The 11741-nt window shown below is 50.1% G+C and overlaps 1 protein-coding gene across 1 annotated transcript; it reads left to right on the plus strand.

Moving 5' to 3' along the window:
* Window positions 1-1162: 1162 nt before the first annotated feature.
* LOC308555648 (uncharacterized protein) lies at window positions 1163-11630 on the plus strand (the record flags this gene model as incomplete). Its single annotated transcript, XM_081134029.1, has 15 exons — window positions 1163-1205; window positions 1381-1466; window positions 1735-1854; window positions 2457-2534; window positions 2799-2881; window positions 3397-3483; window positions 6803-6948; window positions 7790-7998; window positions 8071-8154; window positions 8996-9019; window positions 9280-9331; window positions 9402-9472; window positions 9925-10080; window positions 11231-11389; window positions 11469-11630. The coding sequence occupies 15 exons, from the start codon at window positions 1163-1165 to the stop codon at window positions 11628-11630; spliced, it is 1560 nt and encodes a 519-aa protein (XP_080990155.1).
* Window positions 11631-11741: the final 111 nt, after the last annotated feature.

The raw sequence follows: 11741 nt of genomic DNA on the forward strand, positions 1-11741 counted from the left end.
GCTGCTGGCCAGAAAAACCAGCCATATGATTAGAGGTGTGGAGTTGAAGACTTTGCATTTTAACTTGTGGGATCTGGCGCTCACTCCAGGTAGTTAGTCAGAATTGGATCGAAGTGTACGACATCCAGTTGGTGTCAGAGAACTGGTGTCAGGTCCAGTAAGCATATGCTCTCCTGAGTTCCGTGAGTTGTTCTAGTGAATTATGGAACCTGTGGGGGGAGTGGGAACCCCTGAAAGAGAAGATAGCTGGTCAGAGGGATGTAGGACTGAGGACCCCCGAGCTTGAGAGCAGGGCCTGAAGTAAGGGCAGTCTTGTGGAGGACTGTGCTCTTAGCTGGGAAGTCGGGTCACACTCTGGGTAGTTGGTGACAAGTCATTTCATTCCTATGTGGAACACTATTCAGCTGCAGAAAGGGAAGAAGCACTGACACATGCAATAACACGGAGGAACCTTGAAAACCTTAGAAGGCGGTCACAGAAAGACCACACACTGTATGATCCCATTTATATGAAAGTTCAGAATAGGCAAATCTACAGAGACAGAGGATTAGTGAGTAGGGATGGAAGGGGGCGGCGAGGAAGCAGGTGATAGGAAAGGGAACCAAGTTTCTTCATAAAGTGATGGAAAGGCTCTAGAATTAACTATGGCGCTAGTTATGTGTATCTGAAAACATACCGAAAGCCATTGAAATGTGTACTTGAGGTGGGTGAATTGTATGGGATGTGAATTGTATCTAAATAAAGCTGTTATCTTTTTAAAGGGTGATGACCTTTTAGAAATATATACTGAAATAGCTATGGATGAAATAATAAGACATCTGGGATTTGCTTCTAAAGAATCCTTTGGGGTGGGGAGGGGAACGGGGGAGTAAGCCTGGCCCTACGCTGATCATTGCTGAAGCCGGGGGCCTGGTTTCACTAGATAATTCTCTACACAAGTAGGTATGTGGAACATCTTTCATGAGCGGAAAACAGAATCCCATGCAATGTTCTGACTAACTCAGAGGAGAGGGGACTGTCGTACCTTTGAGGTTATTTAGAGGCCCTGCCCAGAGATCCCTATCGGAGATGAATTATTGAGGGGAACCTGAGAGGCACGGAAGCCCCGGGGTGGAGAGGCGCCCAGGCCTGGGGCTGGCCCGCCCTCGCTCAACCGCAGGCCATGCTCACCGCGGTGGTGGAGGTGGAGCGGGGGAGCCAGCCAGGTAGGAAGCCGCAGGCTCACCATCAGAGGCAGTGCCCGTGGGAGAGCCTCTTGGGGAGGGAGAGGGCTAGGCCGCCTCCGGATAGGAAACCGAGGCAAAGGCTGAGGGCAGGACTCACGAGTTCTGGGAGCCCAGTTCCCCTCATGAGAGCTGATAGGAAGTCCACCTCTCCTAGGCCCCGAGGAGACCTGTCACCCCACCCTTCTTCTGGAGGGGTCCAACAGCATCCGCCTGCTTCGGCCAGGGACTCTGGAGACACAGGTGGAGAGGGGGTGAAGTGTGGGTGGGGCAGGGGAAGAGGGGAGTGACACTGCTGACCCCAGCCCTGCCCACAGGAACAATGCGTCACCTTTGACAGAGTCCTGGGCTCTGATGCTGCTCAGGTAGGGGGGTCTGAGGGGGTGATGGGAGGAAGATGGGAGCCCTCAGGCCTGGAGCCTGGGGTACTGAGTCCTTCCAGAGCCCTTTGCTCAGGCCGGTCTGGGTCAGGGCACCCGAGACAGGGGCCTGTGCCTGTGTCTCCCTGCAGGAGGCAGAGCAGGAGCTGCTAGCTCGAGTCCAGCCCGCACTGGGCTCTGTGGGCCGAGGGTACAATGTGGCCCTGTTGCTTCGGGGTCGGGAAACAGAGGCACCCCGGCTCGTGCCTCAGGTGAGTCCCAGAGGAGCCACAGGTACAGGTAATCATGAGGCTCGGGTGTTGCCTTCTCGAGGGGACCTTCGAGAACCTTCCTTTCCCACCATAGCTGAACTAGGTACCCCTCCTTGGGGCCCCTGTGATCCATACAGGATGTTTGGCCTGGGTCAATTTATCCAGCTGTTGAGAGATCAGAGGAGGTAGGAGGCTGGGGCTGATGGGGTGAGGGTCAGGGAGTGGGGATATGCAAGGATCAAATATCAAATAATTTTCACAGTTCTTGATAATACTAATAATGATAATAAACTTTGTGATAATAATAATAAAGTTTTGTGTTTTGGGGCTTCATCAAAATGCCCCCAAATCAAAATAGCTGCCTCAGAACCTTGTCATGGGCCCCTGCCCTAGCAAACAACAGGTCCCGCTGAAAATGTCTCTCACTTGTTTAGCTTGCTGTGAACTTGGGGCCTCCACCTGTTTCTGTCCTGGGCACAGTTTCCCCAACACCAAGCATAGGGCACTTCACCCTTAGAAAATCTTGAAAGACTTTTTTTTGGTCAATCCCTTTCTCAATTATTTCTCAATCCCCATTGAACCTCTTTTCCCCCCCACTTTAGCTGCTGCAGATGCTGTTTGAGGAAGCTCTGCCTCTTGGGAGCTCTGATCCTGTGCTTAGTACTCTTAGCCTGGTGCAGGTGAGACCCTGGAGGAAAGGGAGACCTGAGGAGCCAAGGCTTTGGTGATGCTGCAGAAAGAGCCTGAGGCTGGAGGGCAGCCAGAAGAGCTTGGGTGTGGCTCACCAGTGTGGGCTTGCCTTTCTGGGGTCCCCTTTTTCCTGCCTGAAATGGCTGAATTTTGGTGTCTTGCTTGGCCCGCAGGGCTCCGGCGTGAGGATCATGTGAGCTGAAGGCTGGGGAAAGGCTCAGTTTGTAACAGCTGTTGTGTTTGTTTGACCCCAGCTCAGCCCCAGTGGGAAGATTCGGGACCTGCTCTCTCCAGGGACAGAGAACCTGTCGGTGCTGGATGTGGCCCCTCTGGGCTTGTGAGTGCCCAGGGCCCAACAGGGTCCAAGGATGCTTGTACTAAGGCAGGGTCGACACCCCCAAACCAGGCCCTTGGAGGTTTCTCCCCACTGCCACCCTAGAGGAGGGAAGCTCTGAGTTTGGGGTCATGCTTAGAGAGCTCAAGTTTGCTCCCAGGACTCCTTCTCACCCTCTTCCCTTCATCCTAGATCCCCATTCCTCTCGCTCCTCTCACCCATCCACTTAAACCTCTTTAACTCAGTCATTATCATTCTGGGTGATGCAAGCCTCTCTCCGAGCACAACTTAGTTCAGTTTCTCCATCTGTAAGATGGGAGCAATCCCAACTACCCTGGTTGCCTCACTGGGCAGATGACAGGACAAAAAATAAGGTCATGAAGGCTTTTAGGGGATATAGTGATCTTGGAGCCTTGGGGATAATTCTTACAGGCTTTGGGACCCCCATGGGCTCCCCAGGCAGAAGTTCTGGGGAACTCTGGTGCCTAAGAGCTGAGCTCAGCCTCCCCTTCCCCCAGGGTGGTGCAAGACGCCAATGAAGTGGAGGTGTCTGACTCAAGAGCTGCCTCAGAACTGTACTTTCAGGCCACAAGGGGTGAAGGCAGGTAAGGACAAGAGGGCACCTGTCACTTCCTCCCTCTTAGACATGTGGCCTGATCCTAGCCTCTCCTCCACAGGGCCTGCTCTCTGCTTACTGTCACTATGTCCCGCCCAGGGCCTGACCCTCCTAAAGGTCCTGGGACTCAGAGTGTATGGCGAGGGGCCTTGAGGATCTTGCAGCTCCCAGGAGCTCTGTAAGTCTGACAGCTTTGGGGCGGGGTGGTGGTGACTGAAATATGGATGTCGAGATTCAGAGCAGCATCTGAGTCTTCTCCTTTCCTCACCTCCAGCAGGCCAAAGGACTCTCCTTAGCATTTCTTGTAAGGCAGGTCTACTAGCAATGAGCTCCTTCTGCTTTTGCTTATCTGGGAATATCTTAATTTTTCCTACATTTTTGAAGGATAGTTTTTGCCAGATATAGAATTCTTAGTTTCTTTCAGAGCTTTAAACATGTCATCTTACTGCATTCTGGCCTCCATAGTTTTGTTGTTGTTGTTGCTGTTTTTAATATATCTTTATTGATTTCAGAGAGAGGAAGGGGGGGGCGAGAGAGAGAGAGTCAGAAACATCCATGATGAGAGAGTCATTGATCGGCTGCCTCCTGCACCCCCCGCTGGGGATCGAGCCCTCAGCCCCTGGCATGTGCCCTGACCGGGAATCAAACCGCAGTCTCCTGGATCATAGATTGATGCTCAACCGCCGAGCCATGCGCACCGGGCTGGCCTCCGTAGTTTTAGATGAGAAATTTGTTTTTCAGTCTTATTGAGGATCTCTTATACATAACAAGTTGCTTCTCTCTTGCTGTTTTCAAGATTCTCTCTGACTTTGGCTTTTTTTGTTGTTAATCCTCACTGAGGACATTTTTTTCCCATTGATTTTTAGAGAGAGTGGAAGGGAGAGATAGAGAGGGGGCAGAGAGAGAGAGACAGAGACAGAGACAGAGAGAGAGGGAGAGAGAGAGAGGGAGAAACATCAATGTGAGAGAGATACATCGATTGGTTGCCTCCTGCACACCCCCCAACCGGACCAGGGACTGAACCTGCAACCCAGGTATTACGTGTCCTTGACTGGAAATCGAAGCCCCTGACCCCTTGGAGCATGGGCTGACACTCTAACAACTGAGCCACACCAGCCAGGGCTGACTTTGGCATTTGACACTTTGATTAAAAAGTGTCTTGGTGTGTATCTCTTGGAGTTCATCCTCATTGGAATTTTTTGAACTTCTTGGTTGTATAGAGTCATCATATCTTTCATAAAACTTGGGGAGTTTTTGAGCAGTTTTTCCTCAAATATCTTTTCTGCCCCTTTCTCTCTCTCTTCTCGCTATGGGCTCCCATTATGCAGGTTTGTATACTTGATGTCATCCCACAGGTCTCTTAGACTCATTTTCCTTCATTCTTTTTTCCTTCTGCTCCTCAGACCAGATAATTTGACCTACTGTATCTTTAAATTGGTTGGGATTCTTTCTTGCACCTGCTCAAATCTGCCCTCTAGTGGATTTTTAATTTGTTTTTGCACTTTTCAGCTCTAGAGTTTCTATTTTTTTAAAAAAATAACTTCTGTCCCTTCTATTGATATTCTCTATTCACTGAGACATCATTGTCTTGATTTTCTTTTGTTTCCTGAGCATATTTAAGATAGCTGAATTACAGTCTTCATCTGGTGAATTAATGTCCAGATAGTTTCTGTTAATTCCATTTTTTCCCCTATGTATGAATGAGCCATACTTTCTTGTTTCTTTGCCTGCCTCATATTTTTTTGTTGGAAACTGGCCAATCTGAGTATTGTTTGCAAAGATTGAATTCTCCATTGTGTTGGTCTCTTGAGTCTCCATCCTTCCCCTTAGTGCTCTCACATTTTTATTATGGTGATGTGGTAACTCTAAACACCAGACCCGCCCTCCTCTCCAGGGTTTGCATTGCAGCTTGTCGTGGGATGGAGCCATCTGTTTGCTTAGTTAGCTTTCCGAACAACTTTTGCAAAGGCTGTATTCTTTGTGGTCATCAAAGTCTCCATTCTAATCTTAGTGGTTAGCCTGACAGAATTCCTTAAACTCCTGGGAGAAAAATCAAACAAACAAAACCCCCTTATTTTAAAAAAGGAAGAAAGAGAGAAAGGAAAGGGAATGAGAAGCAGGAGGAGGGGTAGGGTGAGGAGAACAAGGAAAGAAGAAATCCCCCAGGTTTCTACAGATTGGCTCTAGGTTGGGTCAGTCCTATGCTTAGGCCACTTATAGTTCCCGCTTAGCCTCACTTCTGGCTTTTACTGAGCCTAAAAATCAGCCAGAGGTGAAAGCTTATGGTCTTCTCAGGGCTTTTTTGAGCGTCCAGCCTGCCCTGGGCACTTGCATGACTTTCTTTCTTTTTTTAATATTCACCTGAGGATATTTTTTCCATTGCCTTTCCAGAGAGTGGAAGGAGGAGAGGGAGAGAGAAACATTGATGTGGGAGAGACACATCGGTTGGCTGCCTCTTGCGCGCACCCCGACTAGGGTGGAGCCTGCAACTGAGGTACATGCCCTTGGCCGGAATTGAACCCGGACCCTTCAGTCTGTGGGCTGACGCTCTAACCTCTGAGCCAAAACACATGCATGACTTTCTAGGTTTCCCAGTACACATGGGAACTTTTTAAAGTCCTTATTTCCCCCAAATCTCACTCTCCAACTTTTCCTTTGAATCTGTTCATGTATCTATTGTTTACTCCTACTGTTATTTTTGGTTGTTCTTTCATCTTCCAATGTTTTGGGGGGGTTATGTTTTTAAAACAATGTTTTCAATGTTTTATGTTCTCTGGTGTAGCTGCTCTGCCCTGAAAGAGTTCCAAGGTAAGTGAAACAAAGGAAAGCCCCTTTTGTCAGTGCTTTGGGGGAAACGCCAACCAGTCAAAACAGATAAACACAATTCCTTGGGAACAAGATCTGCTCTGCTCCCTCCAGAACTAGGCACCCTCACCAGAGATGTGGGCTGTTGTCTACAAGACCACTTCTGTTCTGGGGAGGAGGTTAGGGCTAGGGTAAGTTAAAACGTCACAAAAGTCTCTTACCATATGGAAGTTGCCTTTCTCCCAGAATTCTAGCAAGGTTGATTCCCTACTCTGCCATTTTTGTGGATGTCAAAAATGCTTTGCCATTTTAAAACTGGGTTGTCTTTTTCTTATTGAGGTGTAAGAGCTCATTGAACATTCTGGATGCAAGTGTAATTAAATAATAATAATCAAATAAAAATCCATACAAGGTTGCAAATCTGTGGGATGTTGCACAGAAATTACTGGAAATAGTCTAACTTTCCATCAGAGTGTGATTGGGACAGTTTCTTCCTTTGGCAGAGACTGCCCCCTGCTGCAGGTGTTGGCGGGTGAGCTTGCTGAGGAGGAGGAGGGCTCTCTGCCCTGGGTTGTCTCATGGCTCCTGGAAGGAAACAACTACAGTGGTCTTCTTCTTCGCTTGGACCCTCAAGGTGGCCTGGGGGACGGTGTGGGGTTCCTTGGGAAGCTCTGGGGTCCGGCCTTACGCCTGTTCCACCTTCTCACCCAACCAGCCAAAGCCCCACCCTAGCCCAGAGACAGCCTGACTCTGCAACGGACAGGATTCGGAAAGGTCCCAGGGTGGCCAGCCTGCAGAATTCTGCAGAGGCAGGGCCAATAGTAAAAGCAACCCCCACCCTTCAGAGGCCTTCAACAGTTTACCAAGCTTTTTTACACTGACTAATACCTTTGGTTCTTACTAAAACCCCATGAGGCAGATCTAATTTACAGATGAGGAAAGGGAGCATGAGAGAAGGAAAGGCACCCATTAAACACAAAACTCTGGCCCCTGACACACTCATTTGGCCAACACATGCCCAGACCTCCCGTGTGAGAGGTCCTGTGGAATGTGCAGGATAAGCTGGGGCAGTTCACACCCTCAAGGACAAAGCAGTGAGGGACAGGCACATGCTTACAGGCCAGTTTGGTATCACGATTAAGGGCACAGGCTTTAGTGTCAGACAGACCTGGGCTTGACTTTCAGCTCTGCTTGTCACCAGGAAGTTGCTTGACCTCTCTGAGCCTTAGTTGCCTCATCTGGAACCCGGGGGGGGGGGGGGGGGGGCGCGGCAGGATAAAAATTTTAGAGTTGTTCCCTCATTGAGTGTTGCATGGGTAAAAGGCACCCAGAGAAAGCCTTAGCACAGTGACATCGAGCACATGTAATCAAGCCTGATCGGTGTTAGCTGTTTGATGAATACTGCTATTAATCAAAATTAAAACTACTAGAGGCAGTAAGCTTTGGATTCCAGAGGAAGGAGCAGTTCACTCTGAGTGTCCTCTTGCTAGGCTGCTCCCTGAGCTTGCTCCAGGCTGCTCTCTTGGGGGCCGCAGGAAGGAGAATGCAGGTGAAACAGGTGAAGCCGACCCTGTGGGATGCAGCAGAAGAGGCCCGAGCCCGCCGGGCTGGCCTGAAGAGCCTGCGTTCAGGCCTTCTTGGGGACCCCCTGACAGATGCTGGGCTCACCCAGCTGGGCAGGGCACTGCGGGAGTTGCAGGTGAGCAAGGTGAGCTCTGCAGGTGTCTGGGCCAGCAGTGGCCAGAGCGCACCTTGAGCCATTTCTCCATAGGTGGTAAAAGCCTGGAGCCGGCGCCTGGGAAGCTGCATGCTCAAAGGGGTCAAAGCTGAGGCTGTGCTGCTCTCAGAACCACAGGTATGTCTTTTTATCCAGCCTCTTAGGAGCCCCTCTGACACCTGCCTTCCTTCCCTCTGTTTACAGAGCACTATGAGGGGGCCCTTCCTTTACTCATCAATTTATTGATTCCCAAACATTTATTGACCACTCACTGTGTGCTGGGCACAGTGCCACGAAGGCCCTAGGAAATCCCTGTCCTCATGGAGTTTACAATGTGCGGAAACAATTACAACATATCAGTGCTCTAAAGGGCTTATCAGCACCGGGTTCTGTGGGGCATCTAAGTTAGTTTGGCAAGAAAGGGACGGAAGACTTCAGGGGAAGCTGGTTCCTGGCGGAGGTGGCCAGCAATGAGTGAAGAGCACCTGAGGCAGAGAAAATAACAAGAACAGTTTCAGGGGTACATGGGGCTTGATCTCTTTGGGGGACTGCAAGTGGCTACATTTGTTGGAAGATAGAGTTTGGGGACGAGAGTCAGGGGAGAAGAATTAGAGAGGGAAGTGGGGGCCAGGTCACACAGGGCTTTGTAGATGTTTGGACTTAATCTTGAAGGTCAAAAGGAAGCCGCAGAAGTATTTCAAGCAGGGAGGACAACGTTGCTCCCACTTTTCAGTTGAGCAAACTGAGGCTCAGAGAAAGAGTATCCCAGGGTCACTGGGATGATCCAAGGCAGCATAGGTGCAAATGCCCAAGTCCTTTCCCTCAATCTGGTGCTTGCACCCTCTCAGGACGCAAGCCCACTCTTGTGCCGAAGGGGGCGCTATCTCCCATGATTTGCCACAGGGTGGCTGGGAGGCTGCCTGGACCGGTTTCTCCTGGTGTTTTCCTTTTCACGATTACTTCCAACTTGTTTTTACAGCCCTGGGCCTTGGGAATTAAGCAGGTAAGCTCCCATTTACTGAGCAGTGCCTGTCGCTGCTCAGTGCTTAGGGTGCCTTGTCCCATTCCATACTCTCTACAACTTTAATCAGCTCTATGTTATGGATGAAGAAAAATGGTGGCTCACACTAGTCACCTGCCTGAGGTTATACAGCTAAGAAAGGAGAGGCTGGGACCCTGACCTGATTTCAAAGCCCCGAGCTTGCCTCAGTCTTCGCTGCGAGGAAGAGTGTGGACTTGCCATTCCCAATATCTTCTCAGCAGGTGATAAGTTCAGAAGCAAGCCACAGCCCAAGCCTCCAGGGGGAACCCCAAGGTGGGTCTGGGGCTTGGGGGCGGAGTTGGAGCTCTTCACCTTCTATGTGCTTAATTGCATTTTCCACCAGCGGCAGGAAGAACAGCATCTCTAGGACCTGGGCTCCACCAAAGGCATACTCTCAGGGACTCTGAGGAACAGGTATCCTCACGTGCCCCAGAAATATGGGAAGGCGTTGAGGGAGTGAAGAGTTGCAGAGCTGCAGAGAGCAGTTCACATGTCTCCGGCTTACCCTGCCCCAACGTCAGGGAGAAATATGGAACTCCTGGCAATTAAAGGACCTGAAGGTCTACTGGATCCCTGAGGGAGGGCCACAGAAAGGGACTGTTTGCCTACTGGGTTGGATTAGGAGTATGCAATTCTTAGGGCCTCCGTGGCATCTATTGGCAGAGTCAATACTTTTCCTCTCGCCCCATGGCCTCCAAGTCTCTGTACAGACTACAGACTCTTCCAGGCCAGTTAGTCTGGGATGTAGTTCTTGGAGTAGCCCTGGCAATGGGATTCTGTTGGAAATATTGGGTCTTATGTCCCAATGCCGTGTGCATACATGGGCTTCTGGCTGAGCCTAGACTGATGGCACCTAGGCCCGGCAGGCCCCAGATGTGTCCCTGCAGTTCTTCCTGGCCCAGGCTCGGAGGCAGAGACTGCGAGAAAAGCACCAAATTTGGATCCAAGAGGAACTGAAGAATTTGGAACAGGAGGAGGAGGAGGCAGGAGACCAGGTCAAAAGCCTGGTGGCTGGAGAAGAGGTAAGGAGGGTCATGGAGGGGACTTGAGCCTCTTCTGATTGGGCCAGGCAGTGTGCTGGAGCAGAGATCCAACAGACTGGGCCATAGCCCCTCTCCTGGTCCTCACAGCTGTGTGGGGCGTAGATGAGGCAGTTCTCAGTGTTAAGTGTTGTGATGAGGGGAGCTAGGGGGAGAAAGAGGTGTACCTGACCCAGGCCGGAGTGGATCAGAGAAGATGGTATCCAAGCTGAGAATTAAAGGACAAATAAATCAGCCAGAGGGATTCATTAGACTCTGAGCCCCCCAGGGGGACTCTGTGCCCATCACACAGAGCTACTCAGTAAATATTACTGGTTTGAATAAATTAAGAAACAAAACTTATGTGCATGGGGTTGGGGGTGGGGTGGAGAAACACATGTTCTAAGAGAGGACGATATTGTATGAACAAAGATCCACAGGGAAGCAATGGCAAAATGTGTCCTGGGTATTGCAAACTGTCCACCTGACTGGAGCCTGGCAGGTGCATGGTCAGAGGCAAGGCTAAAGAGGTTAGTATGTGCCATGCCTCTGGATGTGGGCTTTACCCTGAGGATGATGGTGAACCCTTGAAAGGCATGTCATCTCAGCTCTGCCCCTCACACGCCATGTGAATTTGGGCACATTAAGTCACTCCTCTGATCCAGTTTCCAAATTTGTAAAATGACAACTACCTTATAGGGTTATCAATGGTTAAAATGAAATCATACACATGAAGTACGTAGGACAGAGCGGGCACAAAGGTGGCACTCAAGAAAAAGTCATCCCTTGGTATCCAGAGAGGAGTGGTTCTAGGACCCCCGCGGATACCAAAATTCATGGATGCTCAAGTCCCTTATATAAAATGGCACAGTATTTGCATGTAACCTACACACATCCTCCCTGTACTATCATCTCTAGATTACTTATTATACTTAATACAATGTAAATGTTATGTAAATAGTTATACTGTATTGTTTAGGGAATAGTGACAAGAAAAAACACTTTGTACATGTTCAGTTCAGACATGCAGACACTGTGGACCTAACTACATCAGCAATAAAGGAACATTTAAAAAAATAAAATTTCAACCCACGGTTGGGTGAATCCGGGAACAGGTTGCAGATACAAAGGGCTGACTATATTATCACTTAAGGCCTCCAAGAAGAGACAGCGATGGCACCAGGAGCAGACAGTGCTGAGACACCAGCTGGAGGCTCTTAAGGCAGAGCGGGACACTGCGGAGCAGGACCTGATAGCCCTCTATGACCTGCATGTGCAGGCCACCCGAGCTCGGACACGTCACGTGTTACAGGTCAGTGGGGAAAGAGGACAGGCCTCGAGCTGGTTACCAGGCTGGCTAACTGACAAGACATCTTGGAATCTGGGCACAGGTGTTCCAAGCCTGGCGGGGGCTGTGGGAGGAACAGACCATGGCCACAGAGCAGCACCACCGCAGCCTGCTGGCTGGCATCCTGCAAGACACCATCAGTTTGGCTGCACAGAACCAGGAGCTCCAAGCCCAGAACCAGCAGCTTCGGCAGGCTGCAGACTAGGCTGGGGGCTGGGGAAGTCATGCTGTCATGCTGGAGCCTTGCCCGGGGGATAAATCTGGTGATCAGGAATCCTTGGGGGCAGTTTCCTCTCTCCTTTTTTTGTTATGTATT

Source organism: Miniopterus schreibersii (genome assembly GCF_964146895.1).
Source record: "Miniopterus schreibersii genome assembly, chromosome: 4".
Taxonomy (NCBI): Eukaryota; Metazoa; Chordata; class Mammalia; order Chiroptera; family Miniopteridae; genus Miniopterus; species Miniopterus schreibersii.